Source organism: Micromys minutus (assembly GCF_963924665.1).
Source record: "Micromys minutus genome assembly, chromosome: 1".
Lineage (NCBI taxonomy): Eukaryota > Metazoa > Chordata > Mammalia > Rodentia > Muridae > Micromys > Micromys minutus.
The window spans coordinates 75,594,138-75,615,180 of NC_137969.1; the positions used below are offsets into that span (position 1 = coordinate 75,594,138).

General features: G+C 37.5%; 1 protein-coding gene across 1 annotated transcript in view; it reads left to right on the forward strand.

Annotated features, from left to right (window-relative positions):
* Positions 1-21,043, forward strand: part of POU2F1 (POU class 2 homeobox 1) — a gene marked incomplete at its 5' end in the record, with an annotated part of 124,288 nt that overhangs the window by 74,259 nt on the left and 28,986 nt on the right. The window contains 6 exon segments of the mRNA XM_080916178.1: positions 4,703-4,803; positions 6,928-6,981; positions 8,722-8,841; positions 10,617-10,805; positions 12,815-12,941; positions 18,984-19,078. Coding sequence (XP_080772304.1) covers positions 4,703-4,803; positions 6,928-6,981; positions 8,722-8,841; positions 10,617-10,805; positions 12,815-12,941; positions 18,984-19,078 — 686 coding nt within the window.

Here is a 21,043-nt window from a genome sequence, read left to right on the forward strand (position 1 = left end):
GTGGTGTAAAGATTTTCTGCCATTCTGTATGTAGGCTGTCAGTTTGCTCTGTTGATTATTTCTTTCAACATTTTTAAAGCACGATTATAGGCCAGGTAAAATGAACCACCATTGAGGGAAAAAGTGTACAAATTAAAAACAAGTGGGTTGCAGGGGGACCAGAGTTCGAATTTCAGAAAACCCACATGAATGTTGGATGGTTGTAGTGGCCTGCCTGTAATCCCAGCCTTGAAAGGCAGTGGTAGAGCATTCTCTAAGCAAGCTGGCTAGCAAGGCTACCAATATCTTTTAGCAGTGAGTCTGATTGAGAGATTTTGCCTCAGTGAACATGGAGGAAAAGTGATCAAGTATGATTCCCAACATCAACCTCATGTACAATGTGTCGTGCACACGAAGCACACACATGAAGAGGAAAGAATGGCAGCAAGGGAAGAGCGTGGAAAGTGGAAGGTTAGCTTTGCAACTGAAGTTGGGAAGAAGACAGTAAAGCCTCATTTGGTCTCCTGTATTCCAGGTGCCAGAGGGATCACTGAAGTACAGTAAAATAATGATTTTGATATCTAATTCATCTTACAGAAAAATACACATAAAAGATAAGCAGTCAACATGGAGACTATTCATTAAGAAGTATGTGATTCATTAGAATTCAGTGTAAGGAAAATTTTACTTCCAGTTGAAAAGAAGTTTTGTGGAAGACATTGGAGGAGGTAGAATTTATGCTGTCCACTGAAGAGTAGGTTGCATTTAAACATAATGGTGGTTGGCATTTTACCTTCAGTATGAAGAAGCAGTAAAAGATAAGGTGAAGTGAAAGAAAGTTGTACCAAGTACTCTGACTCCTTTAAAAACAACAACAACAAAAATATGTTGTATGATTTCCAGATCCTTTTGCATTTAGTCATTTTCAAAATTACAAAGTTGCATTCTTGTAGAAACTTTAATTCAGCTGTTACTACTACATCGGCTTACTAGAATATTTAAAGCAGTTGGGTATGTTTGTTTATTGGATTTGTAGCCAGTTAATTATCTTTTTCATTGGAATTGGAATTGATCCTCTATCTTGTGTGTATTGCTTGCACATGAGTGTGCAGGTGGGAATCTCATACAGGTGCATGTAAAGGTGAGAGCAGGATATCAGGTTTCTTCCTCAGTTGCTTTCCCTTTTGTTACAGTAAGAAAGGTTTCTCATTGAACTTGTTTTGGCCAGGTTGGCTGTTCAGCAAACTCTCCTGATCTACCTGCCTCTGCCTGCATTGCTAGGGTTTTAAGCACACATGTGGCTTCTTACATGATGGCCAGGATTCAACTAGGGGCCTCACACTTGTAGAACAAATGCTCTTAACCAACAGAGGCTTCTCTCCAGCCCTGTATCCTGTCTTTTTTCACTAATAATTTTTATTCATATGAATTATCTTATGTCGATATCATAATCTTTTTAGTAAATGAAAAAGCAGAAGCGCTTGAGTTATGCAAGCCAGTAAACATTTATAAAATACCACCCCAAAAGTTTTGTTGTAAGAAGTCCTGATAACCAACAATTTCTTTATTCTGTACTATTTATTAGTGATGTAGCTAGTGGCATAGATAATTGGTCTAAAAGCAGGTGTCAACTACCTGTGAGAAAAAGAATGCTTCTAGTGCTTAATTGATAGGTATCACTGGAAACATACTGTTTCTAAGACCTTCTAACCACTGTATACTGAGAAATTTGCTGTGCTTCTTTCTATCCCTGTGCACCTGTAGCAAGAAGTAAAGAAGTGATAATTACTGAGCTTTGAAGAATGGTGGTACTGGTGTAGTGGCCACACCTTTAACTCAGCACTTGGAAGGCAGATGCAGACAGATCTCTGTGATTTTTGAGACCAGCCAGAGCTACAAAGAGATCCTGTCTCCAAATTTATTAACTAGTTGATTAATTAATTAATAATTTGCTGAATTGTGATTATACTTATTTAATAAATGAGAAAGCAACTCATATTTTCAACAAGAGGTAATCTAATAACAAACATCGAATTTTAAAAGTAGTGTCCATTTTATTCACTATTGATTAAAATGTAGAACACTAATGCAAAAATTTGTAGGCATTAATTACCAGAGATGTAATTTTCTCCTTCTCCCTTTAAAGACCACTTAGCTTCACATGTTTTTTGCAATTTTTTTTTCAACAAGAATATATGTAGAGAGAAGTGGTTTGTCCTTATCTTCTGTGTGGCTTATGCTGGTACTGAGCAGGTTAGAAGGTATCTCCTCACTACTTTCCCTTCTTTCATACCAGAACTCCCATGGTGTCCATACTTAGCTTTGTAATCTGTGTACTAGGCAAGTTCTACCACATTCTAGAAACTTTGCAGTTAATACTTCCAATTGGTTTGTTATTGTGAGAAGCCACAACAGTGATAGACCTGTCTTTATACTTTGAAGACCCAGGTAGTAATCACTTGCTTGAAGCATGCATCTGTGGATATCAAGTAAACCTCTGAGCTTTAGAGTTTGGGGGCTCTATAGTAACAAATGGGAGATGGGTGGCCCCAGAAATTGGATGTCCATGTGGACCTCAGGCTCAGGGCTTTCCTAAGTTATGTGATCTACTTCAAGCAGTGGAGGTCAGCATTATCTTTCCCATGCACTTTGCTGTCTGAGCTGAGCCTTCTTCACCTGCATCTTTTGGCTTGTTAATGTTGCTTCTTTCCACAAATAACCCCCAAGGATGCATCTGACCCTGGGGATTGTGGCAGATTACATCTTTGTCCCAGTGCCATGCACCTGGTTTATCTTTTGAAAAAGCCTTGTGTCTCCCCTCCCCTTTTCAAGGGATGAACATTTGATGATGATTAAGATTTAGGAAAATAGCTGAATAATTCTCTTGTCAGTATGTGCAGATACCTTTAGCCCTCATTACATTAGGTATATTAAATAAAGGTTAATATAGCACTTTAGGTGGGTCCCAATTTCACATAAAAAAGATCTTATACCTGCAAGTTAGATTAAATTTCCAATTTTAAAACTATGTTTTTGTTACTGAAAGCAAAGAAATTTATAAATGTGTAATATATGCAATATATATCCATATGTTTCTACAGTTCCTAACTCCATGGGGATAGGAACAAACAATTGTCCCACACCTGTAGTCCCTCTCAGACTTGAGAATAGAAAGGTATCTTGTTCTTACTAGATATTTTTCCCAGGACTTGGGTCTTCAGAGCAAATCATGTTTGTTCTATTGAAAATGGAGAATTTTTGCAAATATTTTCTAGGACTAAAAAGAAAAGTGCAAACTTTTTTATTCTGAAGAGTAGAAGATAGTCTGAGACCTTCTCTTGGGACAGTTTGTACTATCCTTTCCAGCAGTAAAAATGGCCTCTTAAAAGCCATGCCAGTTTTAACCTGGTTGCTCCAATTACTGTATCTTCTTATACTGTGCTCAGTAACTCTTCTTTTCCACCCACCTCCACCCCCAACTGCAACCAAGGTTTTTTTGTGTAGCCTTGGCTATAATGGAACTCACTCTGTGAATCAGGCCGGCCTTGAACTTACAGAGACTCTGCCTCCTACAAAGTGCTGGGATGAAAGGTGTGTGCCACTGCTGCCCAGCTCAAAGACTCTTACGGTGGCCATTGTTTCATCTTGACCTGCTTTTTAAGAATTGTTGGTGTTACATACTTGTCCTACCTTTTGAAGAGAAATCTTTTGTCTTAGTAACTTCTCTCTTGCCATGCTAAGACACCATGGCCACAACAACTTACTGGAGAAAGTTTTGCAGGATCTTACAGTTTCAAAATGTGAGCTGTGACCACATGATGGGGAATGTGGCAGCAGCCAGACAGGCATGATGCTAGAGCAGTGGCTGAGAGTTCTTATCTTGAAACAATGACTACAACCATGAGGCTGAAGGGTTAACAAGATACTGGCATGGGATTTTGAAACTCAAAGCCCACCTCCAGTGACACATCTCCAACAAGGCCATACTTCCTAAAACAGTTTTCACCAACTAGGGACCAAGTATTCAAATATATAAGCCTGTGGGGACCATTCTCATCCAAACTTGCACTCTATTTTATTGTATTTCCTTTCTTTTTAGTTAAAATTTTTTCTTTACTTTAGAGAATTTCATACACATATATCATTGTATCCACTCCCTCTTTTCTTCCTTCAACTCCTCTCATATCCCCCTCCCATGACTTCTTTTCTTTTGGTTGTTGGGGTGTGTGTGGGGGGGGGTGATGTTGTTTTGATAACCCACTAAGTACAATTAGTGTTGCCCATATGTATATGGGTTTGAGACACAGAAAACCTACTAGTAGGAACACCCTCAAAATAGATTGATCCTCCTTCCTACAGCAACTATCAATTGCCAGTGGCTCCTCTTTAGAGGGATGGAACCTGAATAGTTCTCTACTGTGCTAGAATTTTGACTAGCTTGATCTTGTGGATCTTAAGCAGGGCCCTACAGGTGAGTTCATGGCCATTTCACATCCAGAAGACAACCTTTCATAACACTTCTCCCCATTCTCTAGCTCTGCTGTTCTTTGTCTCCTATGCTACAGAGTTTCTGGCTCCTCTCCCACAATGTCCGATTTCCATTTTCCCAAACCTCTTCCTCTTTGAAGATACTTAGAAAAGTGATGTTGGTATCTATCTGTAGTTAAGTACTTTGCTTCATTCAAATTTACTATATTTAATAGTTATTTCACTTGCTTTCCAGGCACCCAGACCAATGGCCTGGACTTTCAGAAACAGCCCGTGCCTGTTGGAGGAGCAATCTCCACAGCCCAGGCCCAAGCTTTCCTTGGACATCTTCACCAGGTAGACTGTTTACCAGCCATAACTGAGAATGCTTTTCAATAAAGAAGCATGACATGCTATGTGCTTATGTCACATCATGTGTAACTCTTCTGCTGAATGATTCATATGGAATTAATAGATTTTGCATAGCTAGCTATTGATTCTATAACTGTGAACAATAGAATTATTTTGTTGCATGGTACATATATAACAGCTAGGTCGCTGTTTTACATAAACATGAACTTGAATCTGATAGCTTAGAGATGCTAGTAAAACAGTCACTACTACCATGAACCATTGTGATTTAGTTGGCTACTCAGAACCTTGCTTGACTGTTAACCTCTTAACTTCAGATTTTAAGAAACTAGTTTTAAATTACTACCCTGGTACCACATGACTTCCCCGCAGTCTAAAACAGAGCATGAGTTTTGTTCATTTATGTTTATACTCTTTTCACAAAGATGTCTAATATTAGACTACCAAACCATTTTTTAAAAAAGATTATTTTGCTCTACTTGAAAATAGGTGAAATTCTAGGCAACTATCCTCAAATTTGTTTTAAGTGAAGTCAAGTTAGAATGATTTGTAACTCTTTTCATCCTGTGTCCGGCTAGTTGCCTGGATCCGTATACAGCATTTTACCTATTCCCTACTGTTTATTTTCACTACCACCATTCTCTGCTGACAATTTTGGAATTTGGGTTTCTTTAAAAACACAGAAGTATTATAAGAATGTAGTTTTGTTTTAATCCCAAGTATGGGAATGTGGGGCTGTGTTGGACTCTGCAGCAGCTGACTATGATCTGCCTTGTGCTTGAGCAGAGGTGTGGTTTTGCCAGCTGCAATTGTATCAACTATGATGTTTGGAATCCTGGAAAATTTTCGGAGGTTATATAAATGTTAGAGCCCCTATAGGTGGTTTGGTGGTTGTTCGGGGTGGGGGGTGGTTGTGGTTTGTTAATAGTCCTGCTCAAAAGAAAAACAAAAGGAAAGAAATTAGATTCAGGGATCTTTCTCTCCTTTCTATTTTGTGATACTGGTAGGCTAAGGATAGAAAAATGAACCCACAAACAGCAAAGATCAGCCACACCATTTTGTTTTAATCTTTCATTTATTCTAGTCTAGTTTATAATCTTCTCCCTTCTTGGTCTTTTTTACTTTCAAAACAGTAACCTTTGAGGGGTTGCGAGATAGTAGGAGAAAAAAAATTCCCTCAATAAATAAATAAACAAATATTTAATTTTTAAAAAGACTAACATTGTTTTAAGAACACAAACGAAACATTCAAGAAGGTTCCACAGTTTGGTTTTGGCTGCTTTCTTGACATGATTATTTTAGATTCAGGTTATCCGCTTTTAGTAGAGTTACAGTATAAGAAAAACCCTTCTTGAAGTGCTCACAGCAGAATGCCAATCTCTCATAATGACGTCACTAATTGTGCACACTCATCATTTGTGAGTCAGATGGCCCTCCCTGTGAACTTACCTTTTTACCTTTATAATTCTCAGTGTCTATAGAGATAGTGGAGCACATAGAAATTCTTATTCTCATTTTGCCCTTCTTAGATGATCTGATGGTGACTCTCTTCTAGATCAGGTTGCTATCATGATTGCTAAATGATAGTTTTCTAATTGCATGTCTGTCCTTACTTTCATATGACCATGATTTGAACTTTTAAAAATACCAGTATTGAATATTAAGATAGTTTTTTTTTTCATGTATGGCTCATAGGATAACTTCTCTTAACTAATTCTTTTGTTCATAATGATAAAAATAATGTATGGGGATAGTTTGTTTTTATGTTCTTTAAAGCAATTTGGGAGATATGTTATTTTTTCAGACCCTAAGCAACTTATGACTACAAATAGAGTTTAAAATAAGGAGCACCCACCCAGAGCAAATGGCATGCTTGATGGTACACATTTAGTAATGGTGCTAATTCAGAAGTTTCTGCAGTTTTCAGTTGGAGTGAGGGGAACTATGAGCTCATATGTAAAATGTTAACCCCATAAAATAAACCTTTGAATGTTCAGTTCTAACTTGGTGGTATATCTTAGTATTTGGAGTATATCTTAATGGCACCCTCCAGTGATAAAGGAGAATAGTTTAGATTTTTAAGTCCATTGTTGATTACTTTCCTCTTAGGTCCAGCTCGCTGGGACAGGTTTACAGGCTGCTGCTCAATCTTTAAATGTACAGGTAAGTTGGAATATGAGCAAATAGGTCATATTTTCTATTTATTTTTTCATAACTTCCTGTAAAGAATGCATATTTTAGAATAGGAACTACTTGGGATTGTTACTATTTACTAATTTTATTGTTTTTATATTTTTATTGCTGAATTCAGATGGTAATAGTCGTTATTAATGAAAATCAGTTTAATCTGGTTCTGTATGTGAGCCAAAGGCGAATGAACAAGTGAAGAAGTTCACTTTCAGAGTTTAGAATGAAGTTCAGGAGCACATACTAAGTACAAAAGGAAACAGTTTCTCAAGTATTGTTTTACTTTTCCAGACAGTGTATCATTATTTAGGAAATACTGGATAGGGAATCAGGGAGCTTGAATCTAAAGTCTCAATAACCTTTGGCAAGTTAGAGCCTGCTGGAGCTCAGTTTTATGTACTTATTTAAATACAGATACTGAGAGCATTGTAAGTGATCTTCTCTGCTCTAACAGAAGTAAAGTCAAAGGGCACTGGAGCACTGGAGTCACCACCCAGTGGCTAAGAGCAGCATATATTGTTCTTACAGAGGACTTCAGTTCAGTTCCTACATCAGGATGCTCTGTACAACTCCATAACATTTCAGTCAGCCTTGTAGTGTTTGGGAAACTAGCAGTCAAGAAGGAAAAACAGTATTCTAGAAGATTGATCTCCGTGATGCTGATGACTGAAAATTTGGGGTTGAACATTCTCTGAAATCTTGTGAAATGTGGACCTAGTAACATGTGGAAACAAGGAGAGGAAAAAGAGATAATGTGGCCTTCCTTTCTGAGAGAGAGGAGGCAGAAAATTGCCTTGGTTGCCATGGTAAACTTAACATCCTTTAGAGAGATGTTGGCAAACAGGCTGTATCTCCAGTGCAGAATGTTTACAGTCCTACACTGTAATTATCTTTCAGTGACTGGCAGAATTAATCAGAGCTTTTATGTTAATTAGCTTTGCCGTAGTCCCCCAAACAGGTGATGGAAAATATGCAAATCTATGCAGAATTTTAATACTCCGCATAAACAGTTTTAATTACCATAATTTTTTTTTCTCTCCGGCCCTTTAAGATTTATATTTTTTGACTGTGTTGTTTTCTTTTTGTTTTGTTTGCTTGTTTTTTTTTTTTTTTTTTTTTTTTGAGAAAATTTAACCCAGGCTGTCCTGGAACTCAAGGACTGTATAGATCTTGAACTCAGAGATTAGCTTGCCTCTGCCTCCCAGGTGCTGGGATTAAAAGCCTGCACCACCCCTGGGGTTATGTCATTTTCTTTCAAGCTTGTACATTATTCGGTGGAAAATAATGCACTTAGAGTTTTTTAACAAAAGTGGTTAAAAGTTTAAAAGTTCTGTGGGTCAAGTAATTGAATTGTAAGATGGTAGATGGTGTATTCAGAGTGTTACATTGAAAGGTCTGATTATGGAAGTGAATTGAAAACACTTCCTTTATTCATTATTGCCTCAACTGGGGATTTGAGGTTGTGGAAGGCTTTTGTTGATTTGTGAAGGGCCAATTTAGTCTTTCTTTCAAAAATTTGTAATTGCAACTTTTCTGAGGTTAGAATAAAAATTTAGAGTGCTTCAGTAGAAAAACAGGGCATAGAAAGAAGGAGAAAGAGGAAACCCCAAACTCAAAATTGAATAACACATATTTAAATAATTTTTAAATTACAGTTAGAAGTACATTTCTTCTAATCATCTATTTGAGATATTTTATTTCATTTCCCCACTTCAGTCTAAATCTAGTGAAGAGTCTGGAGATTCACAGCAGTCAAGCCAGCCTTCCCAGCAGCCTTCAGTGCAGTCAGCCATTCCCCAGACCCAGCTAATGCTGGCTGGGGGACAGATAACTGGGGTAAGTTCTCCTTGAGAATATTGTAATAAGCTTACTGTGTCTGAACAGCCACTAGTTGCATCTCATTAAAACTTTGCTACAGCGGGAACTAGCATGTACTACTATATGTAAGGAACTTCTGGATGTGAGTTTTCCTTTGGGAAGGGAGTTACTTTTGTCATTCTTTGCGAATGTCTTTTTGTTACAACTGCAGACATTAATAATAAACTACTAACTTTTTAACCCACATTAAAAAATAGTGTTGCTTCATTGTGCAAGGGAGTTGTTGCCATACCCATGGTAGTATTTGAGTTGTGTTAGAGCAGGACAATTAGAGTGGATTAATAAAGAAAAACATTTTTTGAAGTGACTTTTTACTATCCTAAAATAAAATAGGCAGTCTCATATCTTGTTCATGTAATTACTAATTACTCAAGGACTAGTTATTTTATCTCCCTATACTTCAGTTTTCCTTCCTCTAAGTGGAGGTATTAATATCGTTTTTAAGTGCCATTGTAATTTATGTAAAGCTCTTAAGTCAGTGCTAGGCATATAGTTTTCAGTAAATGATAATTATTTTGACTTGTATCAAATTGTCTTCTATGACTGTTAAGGTTTTACATGTTTAGCGATTTCTGTTCTAAGCTATCATTTGGGAATGATTTTTCAGTGTTGAAAGCATATGTGTTATATTTCATGAGGAGAGTAAGTCAGGGGGAATGATAAGAAAGAAACTATTCAATCCACATCACATCTACCTTCAGAACATTTTATAATTAATTTCAGGTAGTGTGACTGCATATTTATTTGCAGTATTCCATCACTAGAGATTAATAATACATGTACTTACTTAAAAATACAAGTACATATAAACACATATTTTGAAGAGTATTTGAATTTTTGCTCTGGTTCATGTGTTTCTAATGGAATTGATTGGTTAAATTAGACCCTGTTAGTTTAGAAGGCAGCCTGTGCTGCTAAGTGATTGTTCGTGAGGTTAGATATAACACAATCCTTTCCTGTTTGATCAGAACATGTCACCAAAAGAAAGTCCTAGCACACTTACTGCTTTGATATAAGCATATTTGGAATGATGTGTTAGAGACATTTAAGTTTGTTCTAAATACATTTCTTGCTTTATTTTAGGGCTTGGGTTTTGGTAACTACTATTTAAGATAGTAATAGGCACTTGGAATTCCAGGTTCATGTACCTTGAAGACTATTAAATCTGGGCCTTTAGATTCATTTGCATTTAAGAGGGTGGCTCTTACCACCTGTTTCCTAGAGGTAATAAGTTGGGAAGAAGATATAAACTTGCAAACCGATGCTATTCAAGGGCAGAAGATTGGGTGAGGGATCGTTCTGGAGGAAGATTTGTAAAGGAAACAAGTGTGGCTCATGTTTTTAAGTCACGTCTTAAGACATCATGAGAATGGTGAAATATAGTGGTGATTCTAGCTGATGAGAAGCAGCTGGGCCTTATCAGTTCTCTTGCTGCTCCTACCCACCATCCTTTTGTACCCCGTTCCTCTGCCTCATCAATTGCTGTTGGATATAAATGTCTTTGTATATCCTGTTAGCATTGGTCCTTTGTTTTCTTGTGTGCAGGTTTTACTTTTCATGTCTGAAGTGGGGACAACTTTAAGTTAAATGCTCTGGTAGAACAAGTAGTTTGTTCATTGGTGGACAGTTTAGTTGCATATTAGCCATGTGAAACAGTAACAAGGACCTAATACCACTTGAGTTACTACCTATTTGAAAGTATTCAGCCTTTCCCTTATTTGTTCTTACTCTAGCTCACTTTGACACCAGCCCAGCAACAGTTATTACTACAGCAGGCACAGGCACAGGCCCAGCTCCTGGCTGCTGCAGTGCAGCAACACTCCGCCAGCCAACAGCACAGTGCTGCTGGGGCTACCATCTCAGCCTCTGCTGCCACACCCATGACGCAGATCCCCCTGTCTCAGCCCATACATATTGCACAGGTGAGTGAGGAGCCAGGTCACAGGGACAGCAAACAACTAGTAAAATGAGAAATGTTATTGCACATTATTAGACTTCTGGTTGCTGCTGTGGGTCTTTTTAAACACAGGAGGCATTATCTCTTCTTTCCTTTTTGCTCATTTGAGTTGATATCAGTATATAGCTGATTATTTGAATAACTGACTGTTAACATTAAATGAAATTCTTGAGTAAGCGACATATTTCTGAGGCAAGGGATCACAGTATTTATCTTAATTAGCTAATTATAGCAGGCAAGACTTCTTCCATGTGTCCTATAGTAAGTGTTGCCACCTTGTGAAAAAGACAGCAAGACATCTTTCTGCTGTGGAGTGGCTAGGACCATGGAGAACTGCAGTGAAATGTTACAGGGTTTCAGTTTTTACATCTTCAAATAAGATATCCAAAGGTAATTTTAAAATTACTTAAAGAATACTAAAGAATTGTAACAAAAAAGAAAATATGTGAAATCTTTATTTCTAGGAAAGGAAAGGGAGCTTGAGAAGTTAAATATAACACAGAAGTAGTATTAAGAACTGAACAGTCCCTCTATCTGCAGAGGAGGTGGGAAGTGCTGAAGTTGTAACAAGAGTTTGACTAGATACTTGACTAGAGTCAGACTGACTTTTTATTACTGTGTGGACATCTGTATTAAGAGTGTTTTAATTTGGGCCATTTTCTTCATCAAATAAATTAGATTAGTGCTTAAACTCTTGAGACCCTGTCTGAAATTAATGTAAATAAGATCATTTATACGAAAGCACTGCAAATGGAAAATACCAAGAGCCAATACAAAGCCGTATTGTTTTGTTATTGCTGACTTCTATGTGAATTTTTTAAATAACTTAACATTGATTTCTAAATTGAATTGGATAAGCTGGTGTCAAATTTCAGAAATAAATCTTTTAATTTATTAATAGAAATTCGGATATATCATTCAGTTTTTACTTTAGGAAAAAAATGGGTCAAATATTCAAACCCCTTTTTCTCACTTAATTTTTAAAGTTCATTTAGATTTATTTTAGATCAGAGCTAAAGGGACAGAGCTTACAGCATTTATTAGAGTAGTTTACAGTCTGTATCCGGCTAGTCTAATGATGTCTGTCTCTCAGTTCATGCAGCTGGATGTCTTAGCTGGTCTTTATTTTGTCTTGGACTCCTGAAGAAGTAGTTTCTTTTGCCAGTAGAGGAATGCCTCTGCAACAGGATAGATGACTGTAACCACAGGGAGAGCACAGAGACAAGAAGCCAAAGGGTTTTTTCATGTTTCTTTATGTGGGCCACCACCAGAAGGCAGAGCCCGGATTTAGCATGGGTCTTCCCACCTCTAAGGAGCCAGTCAAGATCGCTCAGAGGCATGCGCAGCTGCTTGCATTTTAGTTGATTCCAGAGGCAGGCAAGTTGCCAATCAAGGTTATCTGTCTCAGTGGTAGCAGGTGGAAGTAGAGAATTAACTCCAGAGTTGTCTTCTGATTGACACATGTAAGTCACCTTACCACACTTATAACAGTAAACTAAATTTTAGAATTGAAAACCACCACGTATTCATTTATTCTGAAAGAATCTTAAGTAACTATTGAAAATTAGGCTTAGCATAATCATGATGCTATATACATCATAACCTCAAAAATATAACTTCTTGCAGAGGCCCTAAGGTTTTTCAGTTTTGTCTTTGATATTTGTTTGTTTGTGTATGTGAGTCAGAACAGTTCTCAGGAGTCAGTTCTCTCCTTCCACCATGGGTTCTAAGGATCAAACCCAGGTCTTCAATCATGCACAGCAAGCACTTCTACTTGCTGAACCATTTCTGACCTGAGGCCTGAGAATTTCTCACACACTGACATAGCCTTGGAAGCCACACTGTTGGGACATGACTAAAAGCTAAGTGTTGTCTCATTGTTATTTAATATGACATTACCTAGGAACCTTATGACTAATCCAGCTTTCATTTCAGGATCTCTCTCTAATCTGTGTTTTGCTTCTGAGCTTTTAGGATCTTCAACAGTTGCAACAACTTCAGCAGCAAAATCTCAACTTGCAACAGTTTGTGTTGGTGCACCCAACCACCAACTTGCAGCCAGCACAGTTTATCATCTCACAGACCCCCCAGGGCCAGCAGGGTAAGCATCTCCCTAAAGCTCCTCAGGGGTGTCACAGATCTGTGTACTTTGAGCTAACGCTATCCATTCAAGCAATGCTTTTATTCAGTGTAGTTTCAAACTACCAGTATTCATGAGAACTATAGCAGTGCCTTAAATCAGGAACATAGGTTACATATAATAATAAGAGACCTGAAAGATCACTAAAGGAAATTTCCAGGACTTTAACCTGAAATCATGCCACTTAATCATTTCCAAGGCTCAGTTTATTTGCAAGTCACAGGATAAATGAGAAAGGTTGTTTTCTGAGTCCCATCCCAAAATTTTAACTGGTTGTTTGTGAAGTTGCATTTGAATGTCTGATATCTTCCAAAGTATTTTGTAGGATATTTAAAAACAAAAAACTAAAGTAGAAAAGTAACATTAGCCATTTGTATTAAGAAAGCTTATTTATACAGTCCTATTTAAAAATGGGGTACAGAGCTAAACAAAGAATTCTCAATTGAGGAATATCGAATGGCTGAGAAGCACCTAAAGAAATGCTCAACATCCCTAGTCAACAGGGAAATGCAAATCAAAACCACCCTAATATCCCACCTCATACCAGTCAGAATGGCTAAGATCAAAAACTTAGGTGGCTGCAGATGCTGTCGAGGATCTGGAGAAAGAGGAACACTTCTCCACTGTTGGTACAATCACTCTGGAAATCAGTCTGGCGGGTCATAGTACTACCTGAGAACCCAGATATACCACTCCTGGGCATATACCCAAAAGCCAACATCTAACAAGAACACGTGCTCCACCATGTTCGTAGCAGCCTTATTTATAATAGCCAGAAGCTGGAAAGAACACAGATGTCCTTCAACAGAGGAATAGATACAGAAATTGTGCTACAAGTACACAATGGAGTACTACTCAGCTATTAAAAACAATGAGTTCATGAAACTCCTAAGCAAATGGATGAAATTTGAAGCTATCATCCTGAGTGAGGTAACCCAGTCACAAAAGACGGTATGCACTCACTGATAAGGGTATACTAACCCAAAAAGCTCAACGAGAAGGAATACCAGAAGGTGGATGCCTCAGTTCTTAGAAGGGAGAACAAAACACACTCGTGAGGAAATAAAGAGACAAATAGAGGAGCAGAGATTGGAGAAAAGATCATCCAGAAACTGCCTCACCAGGGGATCCACCTGGTTTGGCAGCCACTAAACCCAAGCACTATTGCTGATGCCAAGTAGTGCTTACAGGCTGGGATATGATATGGATGCCTCCTCAGAGGCTCTGCCAGAACCATACTGATACATTAACCATCAGACTGAATATGAGGACCCCAATGAAGGACCTAGAGAAAGAACTGAAAGAGCTGACAAAGTATGCGACCCCATGGGAAGAACAAAATTACCAACTAATCAAACCCATCACAGCTCCCAGGGACTAAAACACCAACCAGTGGGCATACATGGAGAGACCCATAGCCCCAGGTGCATATTCAGCAGAGGTTGACATTCTCTGACATCAATGGGAGAAGAGGCCTTTGGTCCAGCAAAGGCTCTTTTTCACAGTGTAGGGGAATGCCAATGTGCAGAGGTGGGAGAGGGTGATTGGGAGAGGGAGCACCCTCATGGAGGCAATGGGGAGGGGGAGGGGGAATGGAATTGGGGAAACAGGATAACATCTGAAATGAAAATGCAGAGAATATCCAATAAGAAAGGAAGGAAGGAAGGAAGCTTATTTACACTGAAACTTGGGGAGGTTAGAGTAGTCAAGAATAGATTTAGTAATACTTGTCAGCAGAGTTTTGCAGGTCATGTTGAGACTGATCAAAGCTGAGCTATGATTATGAGAGCAGAAAAGAAGATGATACAGAAGACGAAAGGACTTGGCCAAGGCATAGTAGAGTTAGCCTTTAATCCTAGCACTCGGGAGGCAGGTAGGCAGAAGGCTCTCTGAGGGTAAGGCCAGCTTGGTTTATATAGTGATAGCCTGTCTCAAAATAAACAAAATAAAAAAGAAAGGACTTGGTGGCCAGTTACTTTATATCAGTGGTAAGGAATAGGTATCTAGGTAATTACGTTTTTTAGGAAACTAAGTACTGGTAGGTCATAGAAAGATACATGCATGGTAGTGAGCAAGCCTTAGTAAACCCAACACTTTTGAAATAGCAGGGAAATATAGAGTCTGAAGATAATACATACTATTTTGATTTATGGATCAGAATCAGTAAAAAATGATCATTACAATGATCCAAGAGAGAAGGAAGAAGTGATCTGTCTAGACGAGAAAGCCTTTCACAGGCCAAGCATGAAGAGTGTGTGTTAGATCTAGTCATTGTTGAGACCTTAGAATTGAGTGAGATTACTTTCCTTTATTTTTTTACAAGCCTAAGAATCTTATTGTCTTTTACTTTTTTTTTTATATAGTTAAGCCTTAAAATACTTTTTAAGACAGTTACAACAAGAAATGGCTATTCTAATTTTTTTTTGTGTGTGTGTATGTCTGTGTATTGATTTCTTTCCAGCCTTTTGCAGGATTGGGGGAAAAAAGCACAGAATGGAAGAGAATACTGGTTGACTTAGAACCTCTAACCCTAGACAAGCCACCTAAGTTTTCTGAGTTTCACATCTCCCCCTCTACCCTTTTCACCTTACCCTTTAATCATGAGTAAATTGTGTAAATGTTTTGTTGATATCAAGAAGGCCATCATTGTAATACAGTAAAAAGCTAAGCTGTCTCTCTATGAAGAAATGTAATTTTTCTGAGCCTCAGTTTTCTTACCTGAAATATGATAATGATTTTAGTATTTACATTCACAGTTGTAGGGATTTAGTATAAATACATGAACATACTTTCAGAAAATGTGCCAAATGCATAATAACCTCAAATTTTGCCACAGTTACCATTAAAGCCGTATCACTATCAACATCAGTCCATAGATGTAACTTAGAAAATGAAGTCTGTTCTTCTGTATAGTGAAAAACAACTTGAAAGTGATTGAGACTCAAGTGGCTCCATGGGTAAAGCACTTGTGTAAGCATACACACATGCCCCCACCCCAAACATCTCCAGTGTGAGATTAGCCTCCACTTGGGCAAGCACTTCTGCTTTTTTCAAGGAGGAAATGCTGTCAACCTAAGGCTTTGAAATGTGTAGTAGTTTATATTACAATATTGCTATGATTATGGAACTGTTGAAGAAATACATTCTCCAAGAATTGATTATTCCTGAGAAAATTCTTACTGGTATATTCTGAGTCATATTTCATAGGAACTTGTATTTGGCCTTTTTTGGTTCTCATGGAAGTTCTAGGCTTCTCTGCACCCTTTCAGCTGACCTTCCTGGCAGAGAGGGAGAGGTAGGATGACCTAACATTTGAATTTGTTCAGACACTATGCTACTATGGACCAAATTAACCATTCAATATTATAACTTCTGGTTAAATATGGTTGTAATATTTTGTTTCCAGAGAAACAAAAACTTTCTCCCTAAACTTTAAAGGAACTCATATTCTTCAGGATTAGTAGATTAATTCTTATTATTGACATAAAATATTTTGTTTTTCTCACTAGACAATATTTTGTGTTCAAACTTATGAAAATCTGTAATTATACTTGATTTGCTCAGCAGTTTGTTGAGTACCTGCCAAGTACTCAATAATTATATCAATTGATATAATTATTGGAGCTTATTATTTTTAGCAAGATGAAATCCCCCTGCTCTTATTAGAACTCTTAATAATAGTAAATATAAATAAAGGACTTGGATAACAGCATATTCAAGGAAGATGGGAGATTTGACTGGCCTGGTAAAAGTTAACTTGTGGAAGATAGGGTATGTGGTCTGAAGAAAGCCTGTCTGCTGAGTGACATTTGACTAGGAACTGACTGGTGAGGTGGGGGCTCCTGCAGCTGGGTGTAGAGTTGGATGACTGGCAATGTGGCAATAGAGAGCACAGAGACTGAGAGGGGATGAGCCTACCCTAAGCCAGGGCAGGCTAGTGTAGCTAGAGATCAGTGAGTGGGGAAAAAGTGGTAAGAGATGAAGTATAAGAGCTTAGGGTTGGGGAAGCAGCTCACTGGTAAGTCTTGTCATATAAGCATGTGGACCTGTGTTTGGATCTATACAACCTATACAGATGCTGAGTGTGGTGATTCCATCTTTAATTCCGAAAGTGCTTGGTAGACAGACAGGATTCCCAAAGCAAATTGTTAACTTGTCTAGCCTATCGGAGTTCAGGGTTCAGTTGAAAGGTTCTCCTTCAGTAAATAAAACAGTGATTGAGGAAGACTGTACACACATGCTTATGAGGAAGAACAAGAACATGCAATATAGGAAGGACCAGATTGTCTAGGACTAAACAGACAGTATTCTGTTTTAATTGTAATGCAAGACCACTGAAGTATGGGTTTGGTTTGGTTTGGTTTGGTTTGGTTTGGTTTGGTTTGGTGACAGTGTCTGACTGTGGTGCACAGGTGATCTTTGAATTTCTATGTCAGGCTCTCATATGCTGAGACTGTAAGCATATACCAAGCCTGGCTTATTTTTGTTATGTATCAATGATGTCACCTTAACTACTTTATAGGCATGAACTGAAGAGAGGCAGAGAGTTGGCTTGGTGGTTAACAGCACAGTCTACTCTTCGCAGGCTCAACCTCTAGCACCCACATGGCTGCTCTAACTCCAGTTCTAGGGGAGCAAGAGCTTTCTTCTGCACATATATACATGCAGGAAAATATTCACAAGATGATTAAATAAATCTAAAAATAACTTGGAAAGATTGAGCCATAGAGAGATGGTTGGAAAAGTATGGTAGTCTTTTAAACATGTTTGTTTTGTTTTGTTTTTCTGAATCTGGCTTTTAAGAGAAGCTTGTAACCATGTATATTCAATTTATTTAGTTTTACTATATTTGCTTCTAAAAAAAAAAAAAAACAAAGAATGGATTATCTGGACCAAATCTATTTAATATATTTGTTGTGTTTAGAATCTACATTGTCAAATAAATACCTATGTTAATTTCTTAAATTTATCCACTGTTCACTTACAAATAACATAATATGACAGGTTTAATTTTTTTATTATTGTTTTATATAGTCTACTGTTTACTGTATTCAGATGTATTCTGCAAATATATTCTGGGTTGCCCCTGAATTTATAACATTGCAAAAAAAAAATTTAAAAACCAAACAAACTATACAACAACAAAACCCTATTGAGTTCAGTAATCGACTGAGTGCATAATACAAGTGCTTCCAGAGGCTCAAGACAAAAAAACGTCACTATGTTATCCAGCCTGACCTCTAACTTTGGGGCTTCAGTAACTCTCATGTGTCAGCCTTCAGAGTAGCTGGGACTGTAGGCATATACCTTTATATCTGTTTTACTTTTTGAGAGCTTATTAACTAAGATTGTCCAGTGCACATAGTTGCTTACGTTTCAACTTTTATCAGTGAAGAGGCATGTCCTAAGAACTTAAAAATAGTATCTTCCACTTTCATGATTGCCTGCTTCTTTGAGAACCATCTTCTCTTGTTCCAGGATTCATTAAAGCAGCAGTTCTCAACCTGTGGGTTATGCCTTTTTGGGTATCAAATGACTCTTTCACAGGGTTCATATCTGATATCCTGCATATCAGATATTTATATTATGATTCGTAACAGAAGCAAAATTACAGTTATGAGGTAACAAAATAGTTTTATGGTTGGGGGTCACAACATTGGGAAGGTTGAAAAGCACTGTCTTAGAGAATTTTAATGAATTCTGGGTTAAGAAGTTGAACTCATGTTTAAATTTCCAGATGCTTTCAGTTAAGGTAGTTTCTCACGTTCTTCCTCTCCTTAGGAAATAAGGACCTTTCAATGAGCTTATTAAGATTATACTAAAGACATACAAGCTTTGATTTAATGTTATGGATTTTCATGCCATCTTGTATTAAACAGTTAACAATATTGAATTTTAGGAAAAATAACTAAACATTCTGAAGACAGGCAAAACGACCAGGAAATTGGTTGGAAACTTTGTTTGTATTCTTTTTTATCCCCCTGAAACGTTTGATTTTCACAGGTCTCCTGCAAGCGCAAAATCTTTTAACGCAACTACCTCAGCAAAGCCAAGCCAACCTCCTACAGCCACAGCCAAGTATCACCCTCACGTCCCAGGTCAGTTTTCTTACTCTATTGTTTTAGTAATTGAAAAATGAAAAACACTCCAACAATAACAATCCTCAGTGTTCAGAAACTGACCAAAAACTCAATTTTGGGCTTATTATCTTGAGAACACAGTATTACCAAATTGATAGAAACTGAAATTTTTCATGATATTTTTAAGTTCATAAAAAATAACCATGTTAGTAATAAATGGGGATGAGTCATAGCTATCTGATGCTGATTGATAGGAACACTGAAATGGAAAACCTACAAGTCAGTTCAAACCTGTCGTTGATCCTTTGCCCTTGCTAAAATAGTGCAGGAGCATAGATTTCTGTGTTACCTCAGTACTTAAGTGTGGTTTTGTGTCATTTCCTTTAGAAGACATAACTGTCATCATCACACAGAAAGCACAGTTCTCAGGCATCTGGAATTTTAAAATACATATTTGTGTTCTTACCTAGTGATAATTATGACTATGCACATCAGTTTGCCACTCTGGTTTTCAGTCTGGTCATCCTTACTGGCTGCCCTTGAATTCTCCCTTGCTTCTGACTCTTCTATATAGAAGTTGGGGATGAAGAAATGAATGGCTTAGTGGTTCTTTTTTTTTTTTTTTTTTTTCTTTTTTTTTTTTTTTCTTTTTTTTAAGCTTTTCAGCATTTTCATTTTTATTTATTCATTTATTTTATGAGTACACCATCATTGTCTTCAGACACACTTGAAGTGGGCATCAGATCCCTTTTCAGATGGTTGTGAGCCACCATGTGGTTGCTGGAATTTGAACTCAGGACCTCTGGAAGAGCAGTCAGTGCTCTTAACCTGAGCAAACCTGAGCATCTCTCCAGCCCCCGGCTTACTGGTTCTTGCTAAGCAAACAATAAGACCAGAATTTATATCCTCTAAGAACCTGCTTAAATGCATGTTGGGTGGGCATGGTACTTTTAATTAGGGAATCTCCTAAGGCAAGCTCTGGGAAGAAAGTGACCAAGGAAGGTAGATTTCTTACATCAGCCTCTTCCCTCTACATGGACATGAACATGAATGTACATGTGTCCACATGTATATACGTGTATGTATACACAAATATGAAAAGAAAATATAGTAATTAAAACTTAATACTTAATATATTATCAAATTCTATAGGGTGAAAAGACAGAAGATCTATTTTGACAGCTTTAGTAACTAGTTACTTGCTGTTTGCCACTGAGCCCTCTCTCTAGCCCCCTAAACATTCAAAAAGAAATATATATGCCATTGGGTAAGGCAGGGATGTTTTAAACAGGACACAAGAAACCTTAACTATCAAAGAAACAATGAATTTCAGGAAAATTAAAAGCTTAAGAAAATGGGAAGAAAATCTACAGTTAAGAAAAAAACAGTCTTTTTAAAAATTGATAAATGATTTATTTTGTTTTAATAATATTTAATTGATGTGGAGAAGGGGAATATTTGTGCAGGTACTCTGGGAAACCAGAAGAGCATTTTAAATCCCTTGGTGCTGGGAACTGAATTCAGGTCAGTCACTGAGCCCTCTCTCCAGCCCAGGGCTGACAAATTGTAACTAGAGTGAATAGCACATACATTTCAACCATGAGACAGCCACAGGTAAGTTAGTGAGAGACAAAAGCTTAACTGCCACTGGAGGTGTGTTAGTACCCAGTAAGCAAATGAAAACAGCTCAACAGTTAGTTATGAGGAAACGTCAGTGGATATTCACTAGAATGGCTAAAGTTATGAAGGATTTGAGACAAGTATTGATAAGAACATAAAGCAACTAGATTTCTCATACTAGTACTAGTAGTTTGCCAAAGGGTACTAACACTTTGTAAATTAGTTTGACATTCACTTAGAAATTAAATATAACTGCACCATATAACTCACTAGTTTGGCTCTTTAAAAGGAAAGCACAAAGATCTGTCTTTGAATGCTTTAACAGATTAATAATTATCCCAAACTATCAGATAGTAAGTTACA